At 34.0% G+C, this 24,339-nt stretch overlaps 1 protein-coding gene across 1 annotated transcript in view; it reads left to right on the top strand.

The window, feature by feature from the left end:
- The window catches only part of BCKDHB (branched chain keto acid dehydrogenase E1 subunit beta), a 209,793-nt gene that overhangs the window by 144,831 nt on the left and 40,623 nt on the right, over positions 1-24,339 (top strand). Inside the window, exon 9 of the mRNA XM_041762713.1 lies at positions 3,989-4,075. Within this exon, the coding sequence (XP_041618647.1) occupies positions 3,989-4,075 (87 nt within the window). The remainder of the gene's footprint in view (positions 1-3,988; positions 4,076-24,339) is intronic.

Here is a 24,339-nt window from a genome sequence, read left to right as displayed (position 1 = left end):
TAATCTGAGCATCATATTAGGTATCCCGCATAAATAACTTGAAGTGACAGCCATTGGTAATGATGTTTGGGTGGAAGATGGACAATGGGGAAAATGTCACCAAGTGGCTGGACCAGAAGCAAGGCATTGTCTGGGTCCCATCAGAACAGGGGTGTCCTGCTAGTCAGCCTGTTGTTGGCAAAGTTGTTGTGTATTCTGTATTGACATTTTGATAGTTCCTCTTGTGTGGGGCTGCTGCTGGTGCCCTGGGAACGGAGATGGCTAACTGAAATAGTGGGAAAGTGAGACTCCACGAGAGAAATCCAGGGCCCACCAAGGCTAACTGACTTAGCAGCCAGAGGCTGCTTCCCTCCTAGCCTTTCAGAATTGCTTTTTAAAGTTTTCTTGACAAATCTTCTGTTGCTGCTGTAGGAAACAAAGCCCTTTTTGTGGTAGGGGATACAGAGAACAGTTACCCACAGTCCTGGTCTCTAACTGGCTCAGCCTTCTGTAGTGCCATTTGTTGCCTCCAGCTCACTGGTACTCCATCAGCCCAAGGCTGGAATCCTGGAGCAGGTCTCAGTGGCAAGAAGTTGAAGAAGCAGATACTGGAAAATCCAGCCTTACGTGATCTTTCCTGGCTCTGATAGGTTCAGCTTTTCATATTGAAAAGTTGTTTAAACCCTCTTAAATATTTTTTTTCAAGTGGTAAAATAGGTTTATCTCAGAAGAAAACTTGAAACTTTAAAAATTTCTTCTAAAGAAAATGACTTTTAAAGTAGTATTAGTAATTTATATCTTTAGTTATTAGTTAGTAAAAGGCACCATATTAATTTTTACTAAGTACATCAAAATGCTAAATTTGGCTAGCAACATTACCTGGCACTTGTGTATCATTGTGCCTAAATGTATGAAAATCAAATGCCTGTTGAAGTTGACCAAAAACATGTTATTTAATCAGAATATCTAATTGAATCACAAGGAATAGAGTAAAAGTGTCTCTAATTTTCTAGATATGCGATGATCTCATCATCCTAATATTAACAGTGTTAATAATTTCCAAAGGAGTATATGGAAAGGAAACAACCCTCAGAAATTCTGAGAAGTTAAAATTGTGAATGATAAAAAGGCACATAGCAAGTTGAATTTAATTATATCTTAACAAAATTATTGAACTGTATTTATAGACTCAAACATTAATGATACATGCTAATTCTTTGATATGACTGAAAATATAACTGTTACTTCTTAGTTTTGGCAATTTTCAGAATTTTTCTGTAACTTTGTTTTACACATTTTAATACTTTTCAGCAAATCAAGATTTGCTTGCTTTTATGAAGCAAAAACAAAACTTAGGTGCTTTCCAAATTAAATTAAATAATCTAAAATGCTCAGCTCACAGCCTAGCACATAGTAACTTATGTGACAACCAGTTGTTTGTGATTATCATTATTTCTGACTCCTCTCTTTTTGCCATACTGTCTCTCACTGGTTTATATATTATAATAATTTCTATAAACTCACAGTGTTATTACTTTTCACTGTGTCTGCCCTTTAGCTCTTGGTGTTTTAGAAATTTCTGGAATTTCTTTCGTAACTGTCAGCTTAACTCCTGATCCAAGAACACACATGTACATAACACACATATGGAGGTGTTGAGGAGCTTCATCTTCTCTGATACTAATAGTTTATTGACCATGTTGTATAAGATTCAAGAGTTTAAGGGTCAAGAGGTGAGTTAGTTATAATCCTGCCATGGAGCTCAGCATGTAGAGACTGGCAGGCCAAGACTGGCTCCCTGTGTTTTTAGTGTGCCTATTTGCTGCTGTAGGTTGGGACCTCAGGGTTCCTTGTACTGGAAGCTATTCCTAAAATACCATTTTTAAAAAACGTTGTTAGATTTCTTTGAGGAGATTATGACTACAACACACTGTGTACTTGTAACTTTCAGCATTAATTCAAGGGCTTTACCTGTACTTAATAATGACTATTGGGAATACTTGCAATAATATAAAAATTTTTTTTTTACATAAAATCTTTTTCCAGTAATTCCTTTAGTGTCGCTCCTTAGGAGAAACAAGTTTTGAATCCCTCTAGACTATTTACACATGTTGCTTCAGCTATGTTTATTGGTGTCCCAACTGCCATGGTGGTTGTTTTTTGTAAAAATGAGATTATGCTGTTCTGCAGTTTGCTCATTTTATCAATTAATTTACCATAGGCACCTTTCCCTGTTCTCATACTTTTTCATGGCTGCATAAAACCCAACTGTATTGCTCTGTCTTGGTATGCTTAGCTTTTCTCCTGCTGAAAGACACTCAGAAGGTCTCTGGGTTTCATCGTGTTGCATGAACTCCAAGGATTGGAAGCATTTATCCTGGCTACATCTGTGCTTAGTTTCCCTATTATATTCTGCAGGCTATAGGAAGCCAGGCTATCTGTCCTGGTTGCTTATGGGCCTTCAGGGATCATCCTGAGGGTTGTCATTTGATCTTGGATAGGACTCAGTTTAAATAAAAAAAATACCAGTTCCGTTGTATGGGGGTTTAAGGTGACAGTAGCATTTTTATAGAAGTTTCTTATTTCTACCTTCCAGAGACTTAAGATGCATCCTCTAGCTGGGATGGATTTTGGCTATGCCATCCTTGGACACTTATACATTGGTAGACTTTGGGTTTTCAGAGCAATAAGAAAGGGTTGGTTGTTGAATCTGGTTTTTTAAATTGGTAGTCAAGACTTTTTTTAGAGAGTACTTTGAGAACGCATTTTTTTTTTCTTGTGATTGTGGACTATTTTTGTCTCTGTATATTTCTAACCAGGTGCATTAAAATTTAATTTATGACTTTCATAAATACATACAGTGATAAATACATACAGTGATAAAATCCAAATACTATTATACTAAGGTTAAGGTTAGCATTTCATTGGAGGTGGGAAACATATTCATTAAGGTGTACATAAAATTTTATATTCTTAAGTCACTATTTACTCAGTAGATACAATAACTTATTTTTATCATGGCTACTGGCCATATCTTGGAGTTTAACATTTGCTACTTTAAGATTTTATACTCTAATTGCTCAGAATGAAGGAAATCTTTTAATTTATATATGTGTATTTGCTTGGAAGATCTTGTATTCACAAAATATTAATGTATAATTTAGGAAAGGTGGTATTAAATTATTAGACACATAGCAGAGAAATTACCCCGTCTCTTAGGTGACATGTCAATTATTCAACATATTTGAAACAGTAACTTGCTGTTGATTTTAATGTTTTTTACCTCCCAACACAGCTGGCATCCTGCTATGATATTATGAGCTATTCTTTTTGATTTATTAATGTATAAAATATGCCAGTCTGGGTGAACAACCACACTGAGCCAGTAATCTGAGGACATCTTTTTGTTTGTGACATTTTCTATGTTAAAATGGAGTTGTGGTCATTTACCAGATTTTAATACAGATGAACAGACAGTTGTAACCCTTGTACTTCAGTGATTTTTTTCCTGCTAGGTTTCCTCGAAAATCTAGTGGCTTGAGCTTTGCCTGCGTTACAGCTTTTATATGCTATTTTTATGTTTTCCTACTCCACAAAACAGTATTTCCTAAGGCTGTTTGTTTATATGCAAATACACCCAAAAATGAACCAAAAAAAGCACTTTCATTCTTAAGGTAGTATGAAAAAAATAATTTTGAGATAAAAACATGAAATAATTTAGTTTGTAACACAGAAGTATTTTATAATAGAATGCATTTTAATGACAGAATTATAAATCGTATTTTTCTTTTGTAGTAGGACTATAAACTATGTTGAAAAATTTTGTAACTGCAAATATCAAATAATTGTACTGTGAGAGAGTTACAACTTATTTGGCATAAAATTGTATTACTAATTTTTAATTATGTATTGGATTGAAATACCTTGTTTTTATTTTTTAAGATAACTGCCATCATATACTTGAAGATATGTATTCTCTTCAACATCAGATTTTCCTTTTCTCTTTCAGTCTGTGATCAAAACAGGGCGACTGTTAATCAGTCACGAGGCTCCCTTGACAGGCGGCTTTGCATCGGAGATCAGCTCTACAGTTCAGGTAGAGTAACTTTGGCACTGGTTTTAACATTTGTGCAGTTGCACTTGTCTATTCCAAGAAGAAAGTTCCTTATCACAATATATAAAAGTATGTAGTTTTTGGAAATGCACGTTTTCCATTTGATTCCACGGTCTTTTAGTTAATGGTCTAATTACATCTTCTAGAAAAGAAATCTTGAAGTAATAAAAGCTGAGAATTCCTTTATAAGAAGAAGAAAGTTTGAAACGAGTTTACAAAACTGTTGTTAGTTTTGTTTGCTAGTATAACAGGAAGGAAGACTTTTAAATCTGAATGTGGTATTTCTCTTTTGATAAAACTTAAACTCATTATGCAATAGATTGATCTTAGATTTTCACAGACTTCACCTTACAGAAAAATGCATCTGTCAAAAGTCAATAATATAAATTCAATATATAATTTCAAAATCAACAAGTGATTTTGTTAGTTTAATTAATAATCATATTATGTTATGCTATTGGCCATGCTTTAGAAATGGTTTAAAACCTTTTTAAAAAGCATTCAGTTAAATTGCTGCAAATAAAGAGTAAAAAAATTCCATATACTGCTTTATGAGGGATTTTTGTTTAAAACTTTTGTTTACATTTATACCACAGATAAGATGCTCATGTGATTGTGGACTATTTTATATCATCTTATAAGATGATATAAATGAGTTTCATTTTTCCTAATTTTGTAAATTAAAATTCAATAACTATTTTAAATGTAAAGTATATGCATTTTAAATTCCAAGTATCTTTGCAGTTTGCAAACATTTTATTTCTCTTTACTGGTGTTAAGATGATTCTGCTGTTAATATATATGTTGAGAATTCCTTCAAGAGTATATGATTTAAAAATTTGACATAAAATTATGATATATGAGTAATGATAAGTTTTTATAAGTTGAACTTTTAACCAGTAAACAATGATTTCTACCAATAAATTATCTTTAAGTGTAAATTGACAGCATCGTAAATATTTTAAAATTAGATGAAGCAGATTTAAAGATAAATGTAATTAGACATAATCCATAATTTATATCAAAAAAGTATACCGTAATCTTTATACATTATAGTCACTAAAAAAATTAAGGAAATAAAATATTTGAGTTTTGAAGATTTGTTTTTAAAATTTATTAAGTAAAAATCTGAAGCATACTACTTATCATTATATAACATGTGTGCCTGGTATTTATTGTGCATTTTATTCATTGAGTAGCATAATGTAGTAACTTGCTAAAAATAAAAAATGGGGGTTATAAGAATAAATCACTCTAAAACCAAGATGCTATTTCAAGTCAGAGACAAAACTGGAAAATAAACTGGAATTCTCTGATATTTTTTAATATGTAGTCTACTAAATCATTTGAAATGATAGTGACTTGTTAAGAGAACTTTGATAGCCTTATTCATTCTGTTTGCTGAATGCTGTATTATCTCAAAAATTTTATTTTCATTTAAATGTAAAAAGAAAACAAGTAAAACATAGAAATTATAATACCTCTAGTGAAGACCACTTTCTCTACGCTTAGACCGGATCTCTATAAATTATTAGTAAGCTGCAGTAGAGTCACATATTTTTCAGACGGGAAAGGAATTAGATCTAATTTAGTGTCTATTGGTCTTGAATAGTATGTAGACTTGTATTAACAGAAAAATATCAGGCCTCAAGAATACATCTGTGAATTTCAGTTTGAGGAATACCATATTATGAGTTAAACACAGTAATTACAAAAAGCAAACAGGAATAAGATCATAACCACTGTGTTAAAATCAGATCCTGAAATTATGTGATAATAATTGGTGGTAAAAGTTGTGAATGAGATTATCCAAAATGTAATTATATTTATATCATAACATGAAGATACCAAAATTAAAACAAGACCCCTTGTCACCCTCTCATACTCCCAGAAATATCCCCATAGGTGTTTGCAGGCTACCGTCTGAGAAATCGTGACCTAATCTGACTCTATTCCCTTTACACATGAGTTTTTGTTGCTGAGAGTGTGTTTGACTTACCCAGTTCAAAAAGACAGTGGAGGATCTGCAGCTAGGACAGGGGTCTTGAGTAAATGTTGAGTTTGTGCATATGCATTCTTTATTCAAAGTTCCCCTGAGCCCCAAGGGGAAGATAGAAGTTTTAAATTTATTATAAAATGTTCCTTTTCCAGGTTAAAATCATTCAACCAACTAACTATAAAATGAGTTAAGGCAATAATGTAGAGGGTTCTGCATTTGAGGTTTTAGGGGATTAGTTGGATTTATTAGTATGAGGATGATGTTGAAAATAGTGCTTCTGCTTAATTTAGATTTTATTTGCATAAATATAGAGTATGGAGAATAGATTTTAATAAAATATAATCAACCCGTATCCTCAAATGTTTGCCTATTGTGGCTTTTTTGTATTGGTAAGAGAGGGGAAAAAAAAAAAAGACACCTTGAGAGTTTTTTTTCCCTCCTTTTCGGTAATAATGTTTCCACATAACTCAGAGTAATCTGAAGAATAAAGTCTTCTTTTCAGTAATTGTTTCACGCACATATTCAACTGAGTGCAGTGTCCTATACTGAGCATCTTTTTTATGGAAAGCCTGTTCCCTGTTAGAAGTGAAACCTACATCGCATTACCAGTGCCTTGGATTGTTTAAACTGAAGTTACTTAAGTGTGAGGTGCAGTTGCTTTTCATCACTTGGAATGATTCATATTTCTATATTTCTTTTTTGTTGTGTAAACTACAATGTAAGTTTTTTTTTTTTTTTTTTAAAAAGACACAACAGGGTTAAGATATTGAAAGCCAATTTTCTGGGACAGCTTGGAAAAGGTACACGGAGAACTTATCATTGTCTTGGAAAACAAGTTTGAAATTATAGATGAAAATGATTTATAAATTTTGAGCACTCTTGATTAAAATACTGAGTTATGCTCATTGTTGTATCAATGAATGTAAATTTTATGCAAAAATAAGCACACACCAAAAAAATCTGCTACACAAGGACTATTCTGTGAAAGATTCCTAGTGGTTCTTCAAAGGGTCATGATTACTCTTACAAAAAACTGTTCTTCATTTGACAATATTTTAAGAGAATGATAATTCACAAGAAATCTACCTTTTTAAAATACGTTCAAATCTGAGAACACCATTTTCTGTTTCCTTTAAAGTTTATTACCCATATTAAAGATAAAAAATATTGAAGATAATAAGCACTATAGGGAGTATTCTTTTAAGTTTATAGTTGGTATTTTTAGGTAGAAAAATTATATAAGACTGAGTATCAGCAGAACATTTTTCTGCTGGGTATAGGAAGTACTGCTGGCATTACCATTAAATTGTTTTTTTTTTAGTTGTACAGACAAAATATGAAAAGAATGAATATGAAATGTATTCATACTTTATTTATATAACTTTTTAATTTATGGCAGATGGCTCTTCCGTCTTACAACGAATTCACTGTCCACATTTTGTTTGTTCATGCCTGTTGCCTCTTTTTCATAAAGCCATTTATTTTATTAAAAAAAAATACTCATTGTTAACAGTGTTAGTTCAAAGTAACGTTAAACTCACAGACGTGATTAAACATAACATTTTAAAAACATATTTGTCAATAGCTTCTTCATGAAATTTATATGAATGCTTATAGAAATCAAAACCAATGCATCAAATCTAAGAACTGCTTTTCATTCCTATTGGATTGAATTTGGAAGTTCACTGGGAGGCAGAACAAACCAAGGTCTGGTATATTTGGCTCCCCCTCTAGGGAAGATTTCTTGGTCGGTCATCCAAAGCTTCACTGTCTCTTCCCATCTAATTTTACATTCCCATCTGTTCTCACTTTGGGGGTGAGGGAACTTTTTCCTTCTTTCATTTGACACATACTGAAAGTTGGAGATACGCAGCTTTTAGGGAGTTATGCATTCCATTGGGCACTCTGATTTGTAGAAGAGTGCAAAGAAAACAGAGTTTAGGTAATTCATTGACCTCATCTTGTAGTTTGAGCAAAAATTTCGTTGTTCCAGAAAATTATATAAATTAATTGTATGTGATGTTTGTATTCCTCAGTTTTCAGTAACCATAGGTTTTTAAAAAAAAGCATTACTGTGCAAAAGAAATGTGTCAACCTCATCCATTTTAGTATTCCTCTAATTAATTGATATTATATGTTCTAGAATGCAGTGTTCAACATAGGCATTATTTATTTAAATGTTAAGGCCAAATAATGTGTGCTATTTTAGCAGCCTTAAATAGTATAATTTCTTTAAGCCTTGTAGAGACCAACCTTTTTATTAATTTCTAACACATTCCCATAATGATGAAATAAATCTTGACTCTGATAGGCTTGTGATTAAAAAAAAAATGTTTTGTTTTTTTTTCCTCTGGATTCAATGCTCAATAAGAGTGCCAAAAATTTTAGGGATTGGGGTTGGCTTAAAGGTTTGATTTGCTTTCTTTCTTTCTTTTTTTTTTTTTTTTTTAACACATGGAAGCAATAAGTCTGCAATAAAGAGTCCAACTGGAGAGGATGGTAAGTTTCCATACCATTGTTCCATCCTTTCTGTGCGGTCTCTTTTCCTAGAATAAGGACTCAGAAGTTGTGCATACTGACATATATTTTTAAGGTAATCATATTCTAATACTTTGAGAGGATTTTTATAGGGTTTACACAAATCACTGAGTAAACGGAAACTTTCATAATTTTCACTTAAAGGAATTTTGCCTTTCTTACCATTTCATGTTAGAAAGGATTATACAGAAGGATTTTTTAAAAAGAAACTTCTTATTCCTACCAAATTTACCAACACTCTGCCTATAAACATCAGTCTGAAGGAGAAAGAGAAACTCCTAAGTGGTCTTGAGTTTTTATCCTTGTGGAAAATGTTTAATTAAGATTATGACATTGCAAAGTAAGAGTCATCAGAGAATGCTATCGGAGTAGTAATTTGATGAATAGTTTACTGCAATTTTATAATCTTAATCTTTTTTAATTTATTTTTTTTAACCAATGATGCAAGACACTTGCCAAAAACAACAGATATAACAATCAGGAGAAGTGTACTTCCATATTAAAACCTGTTAAAAAAAAAAAAAAAAAACCTGTTTAAATGGAGCCAGAACATTAGAAACATGGTTGAACATAGAGTGTTCAGATAGACAATGACCTTTTTTTAAAATGGAATTTTGCCTGGAAACCTATTTAGTGTTCAGCAGTTTCTATGGCCATAGATATGAACCAAAGGCTAAATCTTTCCAGGAATGCATCATGGCTGGGGCTGCTCCATTACTGTTTGTAGTTTGTAGTTACATCCAAGTTATGCTCCTTGCCCTGATCATGCCAGTGTCTCTTTCTCCTTTGCTCAGTTGTATAAATGTGACCAAGGTTTTACCTTCAGCCTTTGTCTCCCCATTCTTTCTTGAGCAGTCCCAAGCATTTGCATGGCTGTTCTTAAAACTTTCAAATTTGAAACCTTCAGGACTTAGTCTGCTTATTGAATATTGGATTCAAAATTTCAGCTTCATGCTAGTTTTGATAGTGATAAGAAATTTGTATGATAAAATGGTTTATGTGAAGGGATTTTTTTAAACATGAAGCAATGAGAAAAGGTGGACATCAGCACATGGATATCTGCCAATTTCTGGAAATCAGCTTATCTCAAAATGAACTCTATTTTTCTTCAACTCTTTCTGGACCTCATAAATTGTTTCCTTATTTCTGTCTCTGCCCTGCAGCCTCTCACATCTTACCAAATTACTATTCACTGTACTCTTAAAACACATCAAATTTTGCCCATCCTCTGTTTGAGTACTTCAGTAGGTCTTCTTGGGCTATAGAAATAAGATCTTGATGTTGTCATTAAAGGTCTTCTTCTTCTGTCCAACCAATGTTTCTGGTATTATTTCTCATACCTTCTTATGACTCCAGTGTGCTGTCCTACTGACCATTTCTTGAATGATAGTTAATTCCTGCAACCAAACTTTACTGAGTGTTCTGGGCACAGCCTCAATCTGGGCATTTCATTTAAGAAATGGGAGCTCGTGTTTTAGTGACACAAGTTTAGTAGGAAAAATAGATGCTAAACAGATAGTTATATTGTAGTATATATTTGGATATAGAAATATTCTGTGGACTGTGGAACTATAAAAAAACTTGATCACCTAATCCATATGTAAGCTGAGTTAACTCTTGGAGGATGTGTATGACCCTGAGGGTGAAGGTGGATTGTGATTCTAGGAAGAAGGAATAAGGAGGCAGGAAAAAGAAATTATTTTCTATTATTTCAGTGGTTTGATTATGGTTGAAAAGTAGTATATGAGGCTGTATACCAAGTAAGGATCAACAAGTTGGTAGGGTTTAGACCGTAAAATATTTTATATGTAATACTAAGGAATTTGTTTTGTGTGGAGGAAAAGGTTTGACAGAGCAGAGCCATCTCACATAAGTAATAAATTTCAGTTCTCCCATATAATGTATTTTAAATACCCCTCATAAATTTCCTGGCAAATAGGAAGTACAGCTCTTCCTCAACTTTCAGTGCTAGGTCCCAATAAATCCATCATAAGGTGAAAACATTGTAACTCAGAAATGCATGTAATACACCTAACCTACCAAATATCGTAGTTAGCCTAGCCGAACTTAAATGTGCTCAGAACACTTATATTAGCCTACAGTTGGGCATAATCATCTAACACAAAGTCTATTTTGTAGTAAAGTGCTGAATATCTCATGTAATTCATTGAGTACTGAGCTGAAAGTGCAAAACAGAATGGTTGTATGTATGGGTTGTTTACCCTCATGATTCCTGGCTGACTATAAGCTGTGGCTCACAGCGCTGCTCAGCATAATGAGAGAAAGCCTGGAAAAAGATCACAATTCAGAATTTGAAGGTTAGGGACGCCTGGGTGGCTCAGCGGTTTAGCGCTGCCCTCAGCCCAGGTTGTGATCCTGGAGACCCCGGATCAAGTCCCATGTCTGGCTCCCTGCGTGGAGCCTGCTTCTCCCTCTGCCTGTGTCTTGCCCCTCTCTCTCTCTCTCTCTCTCATCAATCAATCAATCAATCTTTAAAAGAAAAAGGAATTCGAAAGTTAGTTTCTTAGTTTCTACTGAATGTGTATCACTCTCACACCATCATAATGTCAAAAAACTGTAAATTGAACCATGGTAAACCAGCAACCATCTGCAACAGGAAAACAATAGTCACAATTATTTTTGTTATTTAATTAAAAGGATTTTAAGCAGGAAATTAACTTAGAAGGATTTACAATTTAGGAAAAAATTCTTTGGCACTTCTGTTGAGAATGCATCATGAAGGGTGAGGGAGGAAGTTACAGAGATTAACAGGGAAACTATTTGAGTTATTTACTTATTTAAAAGATTTTTATTTATTTATTCATGAGGAGACCAAGAGAGAGAGAGAGAGAGAGAGAGAGAGAGAGAGAGAGAGGGGCAGAGACACAGGCAAAGGGAGAAGCAGGCTGCATGCAGGAGCCTGATGTGGGACTCAATCCTGGGACTCCGGGATCATGCCCTGAGCTCAAGGCAGATGCTCAACCCCTGAGCCACCCGGCGTCCCTACTTGAGTAATTTAAATGAGAGATTGGGGGTCTTTTAAGTCAAGGGCATGAGAGTGGTGGTGTAGATAAAGGTGAATTTTAAAGGAGGGAGAATTTGAAAGGTAGACTTGCTGACTGATGAAACAGGAGTAGTTCAGAAACTGGGTTGTATGACAGAAGAGGCAGACAGGAGTTAAGAATAAGGCCTAGCTTGGTTTCTAGGTTAGGTGATTTTAGAATGGAGGTGCAATTTCACTGAGCTGGGGAATATTATTAAAAAACAGACGTAAGCACATCTTTTGTGGAAGATGATGAATTCATTTTGGATTTACAGAATTTGAAAGGAGAATGAAAATATGTGTCTGCGACTCAGAAGAGCATCTAAGATAGAAGATTAAGGATTTATCATCTTATGATGGCTGAGGTGAGGGATATGGGTATGATCATATAAGAAAAGGCTAATCTAAAAAAAAAAAAAAAAAAGAAAAGGCTAATCTTAAGAAGAAAATTTCTAAAGAAGAAACATTTAAGAGAACATAGAGCTGTGAAGGAGTGTAGGATGCAGTGGCCAGAGAGAAAGAAGTGAGTAGAAGAAAGTCACTACAGAAGATAGGTGGGGAGAGTTTCACCATAGAGTATGTAGCCAACATTATTAAATGTTCCTAGAGTCAAGAGCAATTTTTAATATGATTTTTTAAAGATTTTATTTATTTACTTACTCATGAGAGACACACAGAGAGAGGCAGAGACACAGGCAGAGGGAGAAGCAGGCTCCATGCAAGGATCCTGATGGTGGGACTCGATCCTGGGACTCTGGGATCATGCCCTGATCCAAAGGCAGATGCTCAATTGCTGAGCCACCCAGGTGTCCCTAGAGTCTAGAAGCATTTAATAGAAGCTATAGACTGATGGTTGTAACTGGAAGACATTGGTGACTTTTATGAATGTAGGGTTGTAGCCAGGATGGAGGCCATATTATATTTGGGTCAGTGAATGAATGAGTGAAGACTTAAACAAGGAAACATGACTTCATGAAACATGACTTTTAACAAAGGAGAGGGAGAGGCATAAAATAGAAGTCAGTTTATGCTGTTCTAAATGCTGTTCACTCAACATGGAATGCCATTTTCTCCTTTTGAACCCCTCCCTCACTCCCTTTTCATCCTCATTTTCTTCCTTACCCCTCCAACCCACCTAGTGGAATTTTTAAAAAACTCTCAAACCTGCCCTTTGCTTTCCATTTCTCTAATAAACCCTAAATGGACTTAAAAAGAAAGAAAACCATACAATCTAAAAGAAAAATGTAGAAAATAACTGATATTAAGTTGGGTAAGAAATTTTTAAAAAGATTTATTTGGTGGGGGTGGTGAGGGGCAGAGGGAGAGGAAAGAATCTCAAGCAGACTCTGCACTGAGTGTGGAGCCCAAGTGGGGACTCGATCTTACGACCCTGAGATCATGACCTGAGCCAAAATGACAAGTCAGTTGCTTAACCTCCTGAGTTACCCAGGTGCCCCAAGGTGGATAGGAAATTTTTGAGCAGAAATTTAGAAAGCAACAAGATCCCTCATATTATCATCGATTAATATATTTGCATAAAGTGAAAAATATTTGTGTGACAAAAACAAGCACAATTAGAGACGACAACTGGGTCAGTGTTGAGGCACACGACAAAAGATTATATTGTAGTAAACATTCTTAAATATCAATACAGAAACTACTAGCACCTTTATTTAAAAGATCAGAGACAGATTATTTTTTTAGAACCGTTAGTGGCCAGTAAACATGAGATGATATGCCACTTATGGCTAAAAATGGAAACTTCAAAAATGAGATACCTATCATTTGTTACTCATAAGAATCATACTGCTTAAAAATAAATTGTATTCAGTGTTGAACTGGTTCAAGGTGAGTATACATATTGATTGATCTTTCTAAGAAGTCAGTTTGGGAATGAGTATTGAGACTCGTCAAAGTATGCATTTCCTCTGACTCAGAATTCTTGAAATCCTCACTCTGGAGTTCCACACAAAAACATAGAAGGGTACTTTTCCTCAGTTCCTGTCATTTGTTAGGAAAATATTGTAAAAAATACTAATGACAACAGGAATACAGTGGAATAAGTTATGGTTTCTCCATATGATGAATGTTACAGATTTATGAAAATCATTAAAAGAATTGTTGACGCAGGGTAACATTTGTATGCCTATAATAGTAAATGAAAACTCACTATGCAAGCCTACCAGTGTTTTACTTGCCCACTTGCGGAAAGAAAAAAAATATGTATATCTAGGTATAGGGGGAAAACAGCTTACAAAATATGACTTTTTTGGATTTATATTTTCTTCTCATAATTTCTAAATTTTCTATGTACAGAAGCATTTATAATAATTAAAAGCTTTTTTGTAGTTAGATGTGTCATATATGTCATGGTAAATCTTCTAGTTCTTGCTAAATTGTTTTAAATAAGAACACCTACTTTGCTCATAGATTTGATTTTTAAGATATCATAGTACTTTACTGTGACATGATTCCTTAATCATGTACCTTTGCATTTGAGGAATTACTGTCTTAGTGTTAGTGGCTACTTACTCAGATTTGTGATGTGAGAGGGATTTAAAACCAGTAAGCCCTAGTACATAGATTCTGTTATTCTGCAGATATGTTCCGTCCCTCACATGCATGGTCTATTTGATTTATTGCTCTCATTATAAAAGTGAAAGCATCATCATATTGGGATATTCAGATTATTTCATCTTCCCGTGTTAATTGGTCAGTGATACTGAAACTAACATTGGATCCCCTTCTTCTTTTCTCTCCCTCCTTTTGTATTGGCTTTACAAAAGATTGATGTCATTCTTTTTGAAATCTTTTTGGACGTAAGCCAGTCAGGAGAAAGATCATCTACATTCTATCTTTCTGGGTAATGATAAAGTGCTCCAGTTTTCTCTCATACAATGGTTAATATTTTTTCCTGTCAGAAGTAGTCCCCTTTGAATTCAAAGGCACATTCATTATATACCTCTCTCCTCTCTTCCTTTCTCTGTAACCTCTGGTTAGCATTTTGTTGCGTCCTTTTTGGTGATATCCCAAAACCACTCCTGTCTATCCTGCTTACAACTGACTGATCTGCCAGTTGGATGGGAAAAATCAACTGCTGGAACATTTGAAAGGATGTGTACTCAAGTGAAAAGTTATGTTATAAACATGGTCTTAAATCATGAGGTAGACATTATTTAAAGAGTATGTGGATTCCCCAATAACCTCAGTTTTGAACTGGCACCTCGTCAGAAAGGCTCTCCCATATCCTGTCTCTGGTAGCTGTCCACCCCAGAGTATCCCCCCCCACACACATTACTCTGTCTTACTGTCCTCATAGCCTTTGAATTGTCTGTAGGTGTCTTCTTTATTTGTTCAGTGTCCTTCTTGCCCCAGCAGAAGGTGAGCTTTGTGAGCTTGAGGACCACATGTGGCTTGTTCACATTGGTGAGCCCAGTGGCCAGCACTAAGCAGACACTCAAATAATTAAATGAATTGTTTGCCCCAAGCACCACTGCTGTTAGCGATTTCTTTGAAGAAGAATGTCTTGCTGGTTTGTGTTGCATATAGAAATTGCTAGTCACAAAAACTGCTAGTTGTTGACCACCCCCCAAAAAAAGGTTTGTGTTTATGAGTTAACTTCCAAAATAAGTACTGATATGCCATGTGCCCTTGTCCTTTGCATTGCTACTTTGTGTACTTCTGACAGAATTTATCTTATTCTTTTATTCTTTCTTGTGAATAAACTGGTGATACTTTTTTTCTCCTCTTAATTCTCTAGTGAGGCTAAGAAAGACATTTACTTTTAAAAAAAAAATTAATTGAGAGACAATGAGAGAGAGCATTTTTGGGAGGAAGGGAAGAAGGAGAGGGAACGGGATGCTTAAGCAGACTCTATGCTGAATGTGGAGCCCGATGTAGGGCTTGATCCCAGGACCCTGAGATCAGACCTGAGCTGAAACCAAGAGTTGGACCCTTAACCAACTGTACTACCTGGGTGCCCCCAGGACATTTACTTTTTTATAGTAATCAGTGAAGTTTTCTAGAATGAATAGACTATTTAATGAGTAAAATAGATTCTCTTAAAAAAATTACTTTCTTTTAAAAGTTATAGTCATTATTTCTATGATTTGTTACCTTTAAATTATATTTTAGCATCTAAAGAGTTGTAGTTTACTTTCAGAGCAATTCTTGAAGGTCTGGTTGTATCCTCAAAGAAAATTATAATTGAAAATATTTCATTTCCTTATTTGGCATGCAGTAGTTTCCCTTCTTTTTAAAATATGTATATTTTTAAGTATAATCTTAGTATTTTTCAAACTACAATAAAATTGTTTAAGCTTTTCTAAGGGAGAGAGAGCAGAGCATCTATCCATGACCTGGCTAACCCTCTCAGCCCTCAGCCATTGTAGAGAAATAAGGAGAAGCATATTAAATTTGTCAAGAAATTTTAGGTGTGTTTTGTCAGCATTGTGTTCACAATCTGTAAGGGCCTGGGTTGGCTTCTTGGAGACAGAACCAAAATTCTCAGCTAATTTGTCATGCTTCTTGGTGGGCAGTAAAGTTGCCGTTGTTGAAAGGTCATTTTATTTTAGTAATTTAGTGTAATTAAATTTACAGTTCAAATTAGTTTATACTTTGTTACAAAGGCCATCACCTCTTTTCATGAATGAGTTCACAAATCACCAAAACATGCTTACATTTAAAATAGATGTTAAAATAGAGATTAACTATTGAATGAATAATGAATTTTCTGCTCAGTTTGAATCTAAAACTTGTGAAAATTAAAACAAGTTAAAATCAGCACTTACCTCAAAAACAAGCAGTTGAAAATGAAAGTTATAGGCAAAAATCATCTAGTTTATAACTGTTTAGATTTTTAAAATCTATCAGTATTAACATGTTAAAGATTTTTTTTTTAATTTGCAGAATGTCTGAAAATTTGCATTTGAGAAAATGTTGAGTATTTTATTATTTTCTTTCAAGTTGTGTTAAAGAAGATACTTTATTTCTTGATCCACTTGAAGAAATATGCTTTTCTGTTTTAATCCTTTAAAGGACCATATAGTGATATTTACCATTTAAGGTAGTTTTATATTGCAGATAGCACCAAGAATTTGTCTTTATCAAAATTATTAAGCAAGAGGTGTAATTTATGACTATTCTCTTAGGAGAATAGCTATTTATGTTTTAAGAAGTGCCTTGAGGGGCACCTGCATGGCTCAGTTGGTTAAGTGTCCCAGAGTCCTGGGATCGAATCCCATATCAGGCTCCCTGCTCAGCAGGGACTCTGTGTCTCCCTCTGCCCCTACCCCTGCTCATGCTCTCAGACTCAAATAAATAAATTAAATCTTTTAAAAATAAGTGCCTTGAGATGGCTAATATTTCAAGATCCATTATTTATATTATTTATAATTATAGTTGTATTATTGTTTACAAGTCCTGATTATTTGCTTTCTTCTGGTAGGATTAGTTAACCCTCTTAATAACTACTCATTTTTTTTCCTGCACCAATTTTATATTCCCAGCTTAAACTACAGATGCTATAAAATACTCCCCATGCGTGTAGTTTTTTTTAAAGACTTTATTTTTCAGTAATGTCTACACCCAACATGGGACTCAAACTCATGACACTGAGGTCAAGAACCACATGCTGGACGGACTCAGCCAGCTAGGTGCCTGCCCCAGACCTCCCAATGCCTGTATTATGAGCGCTTTCTGGATCAGTCAGACTCTTTGTTTTCCCTGAGATAGTTTGTATTTTCAAATTTTCTGGCACCATTTTTCTCCTCTAATCTATCCCTTTTAAAATACCAATGGTTAACTCTATATTAGCAGTTAAAGAAATTAAAACTTAATCTTACCTTTACAACTCATTACTGAAGAATCTCTTGCCTCTGCATCCTGACAATAAATGTAGGCTTTGTTTTTCTAACCATGAACTTTTCTGGGCATCAATGTCTACCTAAGAGTGCTTAGCAGACCAAATTAAATATATTTTGTGAATAATATTCCAATATCACACAGTCCTATATTTTATTAAAAGCAGCTTTCCTATGGCAGTTCCAAAACATAGTTCAGATACATTAAAATAATGAAGTATTATACAAATATTGATAAAATACCATTTTAATATGATGGAATGTTTTATTATGTATGCAGCTATCAATTTACCTAATAAATTAAATACAGTATCCATTTTAATAAAACCCACATATTTTATAAAACTAGCACTTGACTAACCTATATTTGGAGTTACGAGAGCCACAATAGCGTAGGTAAAGCAAAATGCTTCTATTAGAAAGCATGCCACTTGGATTCCTTTTGTTAGCCCACCAGAGACCAACAGTATCTTTTTTTCCCCCTCCTTTCTTGCCATCTTGCCTCCCTCCCTTGCTTTTCCCTCTGCCTTTTCTGCTAGCCTCAGCAAACATATGAATCTTTGTGGTAAAACTACAATTCTTCTCTGACCGTGGACATGCTAGCATTATTCGGGGTAGCGTGTGCTTATGAAAGCCTTTTCCATCTTAGGCAAAAATTAGAAATGCCCTTTAATACTGGATGAAGTTAGAGGAATGAAATTAGATGGAGGCAAATATTTTCTTTTTCACATGGCTGATCAAAGGTGACATTTTAAAAATTTACAGAATTAATACCATTTGTGACACATTGTTAAAGGGAATCATCTATGAATGTGAAATATGTGAGTGTATATTTTTCCGGTGTTTTTTAAAAAAAATAGTGTAATGGAATGAGGTGTTATGGATGATATTTCTACCTATGTTGTTAATTTCCTCCAGGAATATCGTAGATAACAGTAGTTTTAATGATGCTGTTAAAGGATAATTTGCCAAAATTGAAACTAGAGGGGATCATTAGGACACATAATTAAGAAAGACTTTTTCCCCCAAATTTGAAATGAATAATAGAACAAGTAGAAGTCCATAGTACATTTTTTTATTTCCTTAAGAGAAGATCAATTTTCATTTTTACCTTCACAACAAACATCCTCAAAAAAAAAAATCCCATCTTGAAATGGTGGTTATCCTATTTAAAGAAATTTTCCAATTACTTGAAAAGTTCGTTTTGAATGATTTTTCTTACTACTTGCCTTGTTACTCAAAATTGGGATAGAATAGTATTTATTCATTCATGAAGACACATTAAGTTAGTAATCTAAAGCAGAGTTATCTTTAACATCATCAGTATGTTACTTCTATTAAAAAGATTCTTTTAGAACCAAGGCTTAGTTCATTCCTTCCAGCTAATGAATTTGTTTTCCTTGGGGACACTTAGCCTTAAGTAATAGTGTTTTCTGAGAGGATAGAACTCCATGTTATACAAATAGAGATGCTTTCCTTGATTTACAGAAAAGGATAGTTGGGCTTTTTGGGTGGATACTAGTTTGTTAAAAGCCTTTTACTTTACAACTGTAAGGCCAGCAGTCTCTCTACTATCTAGAATATGTTTTTTTTTTTTTAGAATATGTTTTTTAATGATTTTATTTATTTATTCATTCATGAGAAACACAAGGAGAGAGGCAGAGACACAGGCAGAGGGAGAAGCAGGCTCCACGCAGGGAGCCTGACGTGGGACTCGAACCTGGGTCTCCAGGATCACTCCCTGGGCTGAAGGCAGCACTAAACCGCTGAACCACCAGGGCTGCCCTATCTAGAACATTTTAAAATTGATAGCTATTTCATAGATAAAATCTGAAGTCCTTTGTTTTAATGAAGATTTTTATTAGTGAAATTTATTTTTTTAAGGTTGTAGAGGCGGACTATGACCTCTAATAGGTCAAAATATTTTATTTTTTAAGGTTGTACAGGTGGACTATGACCACCTGTAATATTTATTTTTTTTCATGCTCTATACAAGTCAAGTATTTTAAAGGTGATTTAATCTTTGCATTGGTTTTCGTGAAGACTTGGATCATCTATATGTCAAATACAACTGACATCTTTATTAGGATACATTTATCTAAAAAAGAAATGTTCACAATGTGTAGCAAGTGATCATTGTTTCAGCTTCCATGTCAGGCTAAATAGAGGTGAACTGGTAGAAAGTAGAGAAATTAGACCCAGTTTTCTTGGCCTATTTGTTTAAAAAGTTATTCCCATTTCTACCAAGCCTCACATCCTATTGCGTGAAGAGGAAACCTTTCCTAGGGACAGTGAAGTCTTGTGCTAGTAGTGGAATGAAGGTGATCGTATATTTTATCTTCCAAATATGGACAGTAGTCACAAATTGGGATCATCCCATGAAAACTGAGATGTGTAGTTATTGACTTAGGCTACTTTATGGGAATATGTCAACTATAGTGTTGCCCAAATCTTCAGGTACTAGTGGAATTAGAACTAGATAAGAAGGATTATTAGTAGATCAAATTTAGATTTCTTAAATGTCCAAGAACTAAAAAAAAAAAAAAAGAAAAGAAAAAAAAACCCCTCAAGAGCATAAGTACCATTTCTTTTTTCAGTGATTATATCTGTTAAATGTAGAAGAAGAGTTTAAGATGGATTGTTTTTGCTAGTGGCTGCCGCAGCTTATTCTCATGTGTAATTTATTTTTAGTTATTGGCAAACTACCTGGGAATCATTCAATGACTTGTTTGTTATGTTGGACATTAATCCTTCATAGTTTAAAAATGTCAACAAGTTCTAAATGCATTTAAAATAACTTTAAATACCTAACATTTTCCTAAAGTGAATGTTTATTTGTATTATGTACAAAATGAAGATGAAAATATAGTTATATAACTTACTGTGCCTTCTATTTTTTTAGCTATTTTACCAATCAAGGAATGGCAAAATGACCCTTTTCTATTAATGACAGCTTTTAGCTTTCACAGGTTTGACTCTTTGAAATAACTGCTGAAGGGGGAGATTTTATTGTTCCCCAATTGGTAAATTAAGGATCTGGAGAGATTCATTAACCATGTCAGTGATTTTAGTCTTTCAGATAACTTTATTTTTGTTATATTGAATTAAATTATTAAAGGCTTGAAACGATTCTATAAAAATTTATTCAACTGCATGCTGATTTTGGGATGTATGTTTTTGAAAAATGCCTTGATGAGAAAGACCCACTTGGCAAAATCAAGTGGCTCCCAGGTCGAACCTCACATTGGACTACCTGCATGGGCCTGCTTCTTGCTCTGCCTATGCCTCTGTCTCTCTCTCTGTGTCTCCCATGAATAAATAAATAAAATCTTAAAAACAAAAACAAAAACAAAAACAACTTGATCCCACGACCCCCGGTATCATGACCTGAGCTGAAGGCAGACACTCAACCACTGAGCCACCAAGGCATCTTGACATTAAAAATACATTTAAAATGAAGTAAATAAGGACATTATTTCCAAAAGAAAATGGAATCATGGCTGTTTGACTCCTGCATTCTCTGGAGCCATCTTCATTTCATACAGTGGTTCAGAACTACATGTACCATCAAGTATATTCCTCCAAAGTTTCATGTTATTCATGTTATGCTTCATCCTTTAAAAAAGATTTTTAAGCTTTTAAGGGTCATCCTTTTTTTTTTTTTAAAGATTTTAAAACTTTTTTTTTGCATGACTAGTTGTGTGTGTGTGTGTGTGTGTGTGTGTGTGTGTGTGTGTGTATACACATATTGTCCTAGGGCTGATGACTGTGATTTTCATTGCTTTGCCTTTGCTCATGTATGCAGTGTGGCTAAAGTATCATCACCCAGTGTTGAGAAGCCTAGAAGTTTAGAAAGCAGGAGTAGCTAAGTGTCCTTTTGTTTAAGGGGACAGAATGTAACTGTGCACATATATCAATAGCTGTCACATTTTAAAATCCTGGTGAACAAGTATGAAGCTGTTTCCAGCAAACGGAGATTGGCAAAACCCTCAATGCTGAGGGATTACTGAATGGCCAATCTGTATATTTCTAGAACTTTTAAATCTTTGTGTATGGGGGTGGGGGTGAAGGGAGTTTCTTTTATTTCTTTTTGTTATGATTCTAGCAATCCATTTTAGATAGTATGGTAGCATTTAAAATTTTACTGCATAGTCTAGAATTTAGGCTAAAAATAGCCACCTTTTCATTGATTCCATAGCTCTTTAAGGGTTATGCCCAGTACAAAGCTGAATGTCTCTTCTCTGAAAAGGTAGGACTGCCAATTATATCAGGTGTTGAAGTATCAAATTGTACTAGTGAACTACAAAAAGATCAAGGAATGAACAAAATTCAGTGATAATAGTAAATGTTATAAAATAGTGCTCATTTTGTAATTGTAAATAATAAATAGCTAACAAATCATTTGTCACTTGGAATATAGTTGATTAGTTCACATAGCATCTTGGTTTGCCATTGTAGAAAATTTAGTTGAATATATTTAGGGATGACAGATACTATCCTATATGATAGTACTTTTATTTAATGAATAGTTCTTTTCAGATTTTTCAGAGAAAAACTTTAGATAATAACACTATGATCAAAAGGGACTTCTGCTTTAAATTATAGTTATATTTCCTTTTTGAGATATTTCTATTATAGTCACTCTTGGGTAAAAAGCATTTAGAAAAGGTTCTTTTTCAAGTTCATTTAGGAAGGTTCAAGAGAATTATTATAAAATAGTAGATATTTGTTACTTTTAGGTAGAGGAATTGTATGTGTGATTTTTAATTCTCTTCTTTATCAAAGGCATTATTTATTCCAGAATTTCTTAACTGCTTGCTTCATGTCTCCATCTGGCTGTCTGAAAGTTTTGTAAAAAACAAATGTCCAAACTCAAGTTATTTTCTGTGTTCCTACCTCAGGCCAAAAGCCTAGGAGGCCTCATGAATGCCTATTCTCCCTATACCCTCCAATCAGTCCACCAGGTGGTGCACTGCTCTAGAAATACTGCTCTAATCTGACCCCTTAGCACCTCCACTACCTAAATCAAAGCCAGCATCTTTCTTCCCTGAATTATTACTTTCTCGCAAGTTTTTCCTTCAGAGTAGCTGAAATAGCCTTTTGAAAGTGCAAATTAAATCATGTATTTCCTTGTCCCAGTGGACTTCCCCTGCTTCCACCACCCCCAATCCTCACCATGAAATACTAACTCCTTACTATAGTCTGAGCAGCTCTACTGCTTAATCTTATTTTCTAATTCTCTTTGCCCTTATCTAGCCTCAGGGATCATCTTGCTCCTTAAATGAATATAATTGTAGTTAAAAAAATTAAACATAAAGCTAGAAACACATACTTTTGATGATAGCTTCTGAATATCTTACAGATCAGACAAAAACAGAAAATTTGATCCAGATAATACAAAAATGCTCTGGACAACTAACTTAAAGTTTCTTAGGATGTAGTATTATTTTTCATCTTTTTTATAATGCCGTATTTTGAGTAACAACAACTTACAGAGTTAATGCCAATTTAAGTAATTATGAAAGTAATTATGAAAAATTCATTTCATAGAGAAATGTTACATTTGTTAGCATGTGATTAAAATCTTCCTGTAATTTTTATCATTAATACAGTATTTATTTAAGAAAATTTAGTATAAGCTTTTTTATTTAATTGATCCACATAGGCTTTTATTTATCCCTTTCTAACTTAACTAAATAATGAGAGTGCTCTCAGTGCACTCTTTTTTTTTTTTTTTCCAGCTGCACTCTAATATTGTTGCAAAGATAATGTTGTAATCGAACTCTCAGAAGGGGAGGAGAAACATAGGAAATTCAAAAGACATAGAATCTATAGACAAAGACAGTAGCCAGAAGGGGGGAAAAATGAAACATTGCATATAGGGAATAAGATTCCAGAGTTGTATTACTTCTCATTAGGAACAATGGAAGTCAGAAGACAATGAAGTGACACCTTTAAAAGACTGGAAGCAAGAAAACTAACAACCCAGAAATCTACAATCAGGCAAACTAGCCTTCAAAAATACAGGGAAAAATAAATAAATTTTCAGATGAGCAAGAATGAGAGAATTGACTGCCATTAGACCTATACTACAGGAAATACTAAAGGACATTCTTCATGCTGAGAGGAAACAACAGCAGATGGTGACTCAGATCTATAACTAAAAACTGCAGAGCACACATTCTTTTCAAGCGCACAAAGAACGTTGGCCAAGATAGACCATATGTTATTATACTATAAACAAATTTTAATAAGATTCAAACATTTGGAATCTTACATAGTGTGTTATCTAACCAGAGTGGAATTAAATGAGATATTAATAAGATACCTAGAAAATATTCAAATATTTGGAAATTAAAATAAAATTCTAATAATAGTAGAATAAAGAAATAACAAAGGAATTTACAAAATCCTATGGATTGAATAATGACCACACAAAATAAAATATGTGCAGAGAAGCTAAAACAGTACTTAGAGGAAATGCATAACTGTAAATGGTCATATTAGAAAGGAAAAAAAAAAACCCTTAAAACAATGTTTAAAGTTTCTACAATAAGGGAAAGAAAAACAAGATATACCTATACCTAAGTGGAAGAAAGGAAATATTAAAGATAATAACAGAAACAATCAAAAAGAAAAGAGACTACAGAGAAATTAACAAAACCAAAGATAATTGGTTCTTAAGAAAGATGAACTGACAACCCACCAGCAGGACTGATGCATTCCTTAGTCCAGATTCTCTAGCAATGGTTGAAGGGCAAGGACAAGGCTAGGGTGAGGGATGGGGAAGGTGGGGTAGCTCTCA

This window comes from Vulpes lagopus, chromosome 1 (assembly GCF_018345385.1).
Source record: "Vulpes lagopus strain Blue_001 chromosome 1, ASM1834538v1, whole genome shotgun sequence".
Lineage (NCBI taxonomy): Eukaryota > Metazoa > Chordata > Mammalia > Carnivora > Canidae > Vulpes > Vulpes lagopus.
This window is presented reverse-complemented; position numbering and strand designations above follow the sequence as displayed.